The 6,667-nt window shown below is 44.2% G+C and overlaps 1 protein-coding gene across 2 annotated transcripts in view; it reads right to left on the minus strand.

Annotated features, from left to right (window-relative positions):
- LOC134067436 (connector enhancer of kinase suppressor of ras 3-like) overlaps window positions 1–3,562 on the minus strand; it is a 47,856-nt gene extending 44,294 nt beyond the window's left edge. For both annotated transcript variants that reach the window (XM_062522715.1, XM_062522714.1), the window contains exon 1: window positions 3,299–3,562. In XM_062522715.1, coding sequence (XP_062378699.1) covers window positions 3,299–3,359 — 61 coding nt within the window. In that variant the 5' untranslated portion in view covers window positions 3,360–3,562. The remainder of the gene's footprint in view (window positions 1–3,298) is intronic.
- Between the last annotated feature and the right edge of the window lie 3,105 nt (window positions 3,563–6,667).

The following is a 6,667-nucleotide window of genomic DNA, read 5'->3' on the forward strand; positions in this document are numbered from 1 at the left end:
GCATTACCTAATAGCACCTGTTCAGTGAAACTTCAGGTGCATTCATTGTACCTGTAAAGTAGCCGGCCACAGCAACACAATGACATTCCAAATAGAGTTCACAAGGACAGCAAGCTGATCACATATTCTACCCCCTACGAAAGCGTGGAACTGGAAGCCTGCCAAATGGCAGCATTAGGCAGGACTGTAGGCCTCTGCAGCATTCCCCAGCCTCTCTCAGGGAATTCCATCGATCCCGTGGATTAGGGCAACCGGCCTCGACGCAGCCTGCCGTGTCCTGTCCATCTTTCTGCGTGACTAAGCAACCATGGATGTGCGCTGACCCCTGTGTGCTTTGCTACCTGAGGTTGCATTTTTTTCCCGCTGCGCTAAGCTCCGTGTTTTCAGAGGCCACCGCTATTACCGGGGCCGAGAGGGCCAAGCTCACCCGTCACTAAGCTCAGATGATCTCCAGATTTGCATTGGATGCGGGGAGAGCTCGTGTGGAGAGCCAGCCGACTTGGCAGAGGCACAGGTGACCTTTTATCACGTTCGACAAAGCCAAGCTGCAGCAGCATCGACTGGAGATACTGTTTGTGCAACTATTTTGGAGATTTTGCTATTCATCCTTTTTTAACAGCTTATTTACAGAGGGGATAACTATTTCTCTGTGTTTCCAATCATCGACTAAAACAGCAAGAAATGGTTTGTACCGGTACTTTAATTGGGAAGGCAATAAGTGCGTTTTCACAACAATGAAATCCAAATTTCCTCAGAAGACCTCCCTGGAGGCTCACTGAGTTTCTTCACAAATGAGTCACTGTTGCTAAACTCAGACATCACTTGGCTGCTGGTTGAGATGTTTGGTTGGTCGTTCCCAGCTGTTGCTCAGAGAGACAAACGTGTAAGTGTTAAGTGACCACTGGGAGGAATCCACAAAAGAGCATGACTAAATGGGATAATTTGGAAATGTGTAACTTGGTTACAAGTAACTTCTCTCTCATCCTTTATCACAGATGACTCATCACCTTCGATGATCAAAACATCCTACTCAGACTGAGTCATCAAACACTCATCACAGTAATTAACAGGTTCATGAATTACACAAATCTAGCTCTTTCAACACGCACCACACAACCGTTAGAGTCGAGACGCTGCTGCAGGCGGGCCTCCTGATCTGACCTTCCTCCATCCCTCATGTGGCCTCTCACCTGGAGCTGGGCATGTTGCCCTCACACACACACACACACACACTCACACTCACACTCTCACACTCACACTCACACTCACACTCACACTCACACTCACACTCACACTCACACTCACACTCACACTCACACTCACACTCACACTCACACTCACACTCACACTCTCACACACACACACACTCACACACACACACACTCACACACACACACACACACACACCTGATACCCATCACTCTGGCCTCTGCCAACGCTTCCCCTTTCATCCTTTCAGATAAATCCTTGGCCTACGCACACACACACGCGTCCTTCCACACATGCATGTACGCAGAGCCCACACGAACACACACATTCCCCGGACACACCTGCAGCATGTCGGAGGTGGCCACACGGTGACCAGGTTTGGCCGAGCCTACAGTGGCATGTTCCCTTCCTGTGCCTCAGACCCCTACAGTGCCGGTCACCTCAAAGGGCCCAGATGTAGGCCACTAGATCATCCGCTCTCTAATCATGGCCGCCTACCTAAAAATAAACCAGCGGCAACATTTCTCACGCCCATTAAAGTCCTGTGATGACCCAGGCTTCCCAGAGTCCAGGCAGTGAGATATTTGCCTGAGGAGAAAACTTTGGGGGATTTTGAAGGATAGGTTTCAGCACTGGTTGATAAATCTCGTGCCCTTTGAACTTGCCTGCAAGGATCACTGTATAGTTGTGTTTGTGTTTGAGATACTTCAGCCAACTTGGAGAGCCATGAAAGGCAGTCGGCAAGTCTGTCACTGAGGAGTTGGACAAGTAGGGAGAGACTGCTTCGTGTGAGAGGGAAATATTCGGCAGCATTTCGGCATTTTCAGGAATACTTTCAGAGAATTACAGCACGTTCTGACATTTCATAGTGGGAGTAGGCCTATGATGTGTGGCTCCACATTTTGGATCATGACTAAACAGTCTTCAGACTCAATGGGTGCATGCTTACCATTGCAAAATGAGTAAATAATAATAAGTGTCAAGTGAGCTGCTGGGTAACCAAATATGACCAATGTAGGGCAGTCATCATACTGCTAACACACCAGTTGAAAATGAACCCAAATCCAGACATCAGAAATGGTCCACCAGACAGGCTCTCGTCAAAACCCCAATGGCTTGTGAGGGTGGCAGTTTTACATTCCAAATCCACTGCAAGTCTGCATACAAAAGACAGCCTACAGAACGCCTGACCTAATATGAGCTTGGTTGTAACATACATTCATAAAGTATGCATTCAGAATTCAAGTTTCACTGGAAAGGCTTCTGAGGGTGTTAAAGAACAAAATAGCTAAATGGTGAGGTCACGTTCATAGCAGGCATACTTCGTTATGCTCAGCGCTGAATCGGTTTCACTGCGTCGTCCTCGGAGAGGAATGCATGGTATTTTCGGGAAGTTTTTAAAACTTTCAAAAGTGACATCACAAGTAACCATCAGGAAATGGATAAAAACTACGACGTCTGACTGAGATTAATCGATTGAATTATTATTTGTGTCCCGTGACCCCGTCTCCAAAACCAGCAAGTGACAGACAACAATCAGTGGACACTTCCATTCCTTGACTTCACTCATTGCTAGACTAATTGGGCTGACAACCTTCCGATGTGCGAAAGATCATACTAGGTTACATTTGTAGCTTTCAGCAAAAGTTTGGCTTCAACAAAGTAGCCTAGACTACCCTAGGCGACCTAGGCTGCTATTCTGTCTACCACACATTCAAAGCTGAACTGGTCGAATGATCATCCATCCACGACAGTGAAAACATTAAAAAACAGAACACTTTCTGACAACTTGAAAAAGCAACCGGTTGTAAACAAAGCTTGAACCCATCAATTTACGGACATCCTTAAGGGTCGTAATGTGCTGTCACATTACCATACTTATATCCGTATAAATAACAATAGCCCTGACTTCCACAGTTAAACAAGTTACGCGCGGCCAGTGCCGAGTTGCTGAATAGGAAGCCAGTTTCTACGAAACCCGAGAGCTAAACAAAGCTATGAGACACAAGGCACAGAAGATACTGGGCTACAGGTCCTAAAAACTTCTGGGGCCCCTATTATAATGAAGACCAAAAACAGACGATCTTACCTCTCATCCAGTCGACAACTTGCTTTGGCGTCCACTTTGTTATTGGCTCCATTGTTTGCATTTTTACAGAACAGTCTAAATATCAAAACTTCATAGCCTGTTTCAGTCTTTCGGATTGACTGGATGAGTGTTCCTCAATGCATTATTGTGGTAGTTCCATGCCCTGTCAATATGTTCAACAGCCGCTTCTCTTGTGAGTCTTGAACACTTGGCGTTTGGGAACTTTCATTCACGCATGGGTCACAGACAAGCGGGCGGAGAAAAAAGTCTCGGGGGTTTACCAGTGGTTCAAATTGCAGTATTCAGTCCATCCCTCAAATCAGTTCGCCACAACGAGGGAGGAGCAAAGCCTATGCACGGATCCTCTGCACAAGTTGATGAATAATTTAATGATAAGAAATGGTCAGACTCTTCAGTAAAATAATAATGATTCGAACCAAGACGTAGCCTACAGTAACAATATTAAGCAGTCGTTTCTCTGAAATGTAGGCTATGTTCACAGTCTGTATTGCTGTTTTGATACATTGCTTTTTTAGTCCATTAATGCAATTCACAGAAGAACTCCAGTCACGCTGTTTGGAGTGACGATGCGTTGATTTGTGCTGGTTATAACGATGATAGAAAATCGAAATGAGACATGACAGTTCCGTGGCAATCAGAGACAGAAACCTGCATGACGCTCTGATAGACCTCGGCTGTCTTCGTTTCACGATGATAGACCAATACCAACTCAAAAGCACCCTCTATTGGTGCAATTGAACGATGGTGGAATGGTAGTTATGTTAAATGCTTAATTTTCTGTCACTGTTATCTTGTGGGTATGTAGTCACAATTTACAATTGTTTAACTATGTCCCAGGGACATATGTAAATCCCTCAATTTAGGCACACGGATAAAACACCACAGACGTTTTCCCTCTCTTTTGAAAAAAACACTATATGTCCTGTTTGGCACAGGCTACTTATGGAAAAGTACCCTACATTTATTTGTCACTGAACTGAGGAAGTAGTGGGCCTAACATGAAGCTCCAACATTGTTTTCATTGAGCTGATGTGTCAAATCAAAATCTCCCCTTGGTTTGAAAGGAACAAGGTGTTCCTGCTAGATTCATGTAACAACTCCTTTTGTCTTTGTCCTTTGTCCAGAGAGGCATCTATCTTTTGTGTACTGGCTTCTTGGAGGTCTTCAGCGTAAATGATTATTCTCTTGTTGTCTTTCATGTTGTTGATGGTTGCCAAGTGAATCCTTTTTTTTAGGTCTAACATTTCCCAACTTTCCCAGGGGAGGATGAAAAGCAGCATGACAACTTTGCTACCACACCCTACTTTCTACTCTAAGGAAACCTTGGGAAAGGCTTTTTTTCCCCTTTTTACTCTTGAGAAGGCTTTTTCATCAGTTGCTTCAAAGGCAGGACAAATGGGAACTAAAGATGTGAAGTTCAATGTATGATGAATTTGATATAATATGCTTACTTTATTAATATATGATAACAACCAAATGCAAAAGTCAGGGGAACAAGGAAGTATGAACAAACTACTCAGTGTATTTATTTTTCTAAAGAATATCACAGAAGGTATCTCTATACCTTACCAACACATTCACTACAAAATTAGTCATATCGACCACACCACAGTATCCTAAATACAATCAGCAGTGACGTACATCTGTGTGAGATCTCTGTTTTGTCTACAGGGGTGCATGGGTCCATTGCACTTGTACTAACAGGTAGATGCGGCATCGTTAAAGTGTGGGTGGGGCTACACACACTCATGCAGACTGAGAAAGAGGGACACACACACACACACACACACACACACACACACACAGACAATACAGATGGTGTGTCACATGTACACAACTAGGGATAGTCCCTGTACTGACTGTACCGTACGCTCCTGCCACTCTGCAGCTGGATTATAAGTCAGTGAATCTGTGTTCACCTGCAATTACACTTCAGCACATAGTAATTTGCAAGCAGGCAATAAAATACTGGATGCGGGTACACCGCGATTACTTTTGCTTTTTTACCACAAGCTTAAGATTTCCGCTGGGATAAACAGCTAGAGGTCCACAGGTTGGTGCCATGTCTTTGTCAGTCAGTATACAGGGAGCCAATAACTTAATTGAAAAATCACCTAATTAATTAGAGTTGCACTATGGGCTTTTTGAAGAATCACCTGATTAGAGTTGCACTATGGGCTTTTGTGCTGTGAAAAATCAAACAGACATACAGTAAAATGCACAGTGCATGTGTTTACTTTGGAACAAAGATTGACTTGTGACAGATGGAGATTGTGCATGGAGGTGAGCCAGCAGAGCCATGCCAGCTATACATGCAAAGTAATGACGGGATGGTGTCAGAGGGTTTTTGGTCATTCTTCGTCAGTGCTCAGTCAGTAAACAGCAGCTTTGCACACTGAACAGGAGAAAGGGATTTCCAACGCTCTTTCATCTGATTCTGGACTATCAAGAGAAGACAAAGGCAGCAGTAGCAGCACAATAGTGCAGCCATGCATTCGCACGCTAAGTGGTTGCTAATAATAAGGAGGCACGAAACAGCTTCTCTAATGAGCACGTACAGTAAGAAATTGATGGCTGACATGCAGTAATTGCACATGTGTTAAAATTAGGCACGTAACACACCCAAGACATTTGCGAGGGGTTTTTATACTTGTTTAGGCTTGATGGAGTATTGGAAAGCAGAGCTGCACAATGACATTTCACCAAGAGGAACCAGACCAGTCTGGATGGAAAGGGCAAGCTGATAAGGACAGTCATGTAGTCATATGGCACTGATTCCAGTCTATTTCATTATAAGGTTATAAGGTTAAGGACTTATTTGCTGTGCTAATTTAACATCTAATCTAATCTTTGAGTACATACAGTAGATGTACAGTATGTATATGTGTGCTTGTATCCAGCACTGTGTATACAGTACACTCAGAGCATGAGTGTGCAAGGATGTGCACTGCACGCGCAACACGTGTGTGTGTGTGTGTGTGTGTGTGTGTGTGTGTGTGTGTGTGTGTGTGATGTCTATGAGTCCACATAGAAGTGTACATATGCCTTTATTAAGCTCTGACTTATACTATGCAGAGAAATATCACGTACGTATAGGGTGATAATGAATTAAGACTGAGCCAGACCCTGCAATATGAGACAGTATAAAATCCCCCATGCAGTCACACAGGTGACAGGTGGGCAGGAAACTCTATATGCACAGACACATGAGACAGAATTGACATCCATACAAATCACGGTGTGAAATCCAGTCACTGTGGAAATTTTAAGGGCTGGCTGGTAGGAAATTGCTGCTTTGTGGAAGACCAACTCATTCCAGCCTTTGTGCACCAGTTCCTGTGAATGACT

This window comes from Sardina pilchardus, chromosome 20 (genome assembly GCF_963854185.1).
Source record: "Sardina pilchardus chromosome 20, fSarPil1.1, whole genome shotgun sequence".
NCBI lineage: Eukaryota > Metazoa > Chordata > Actinopteri > Clupeiformes > Clupeidae > Sardina > Sardina pilchardus.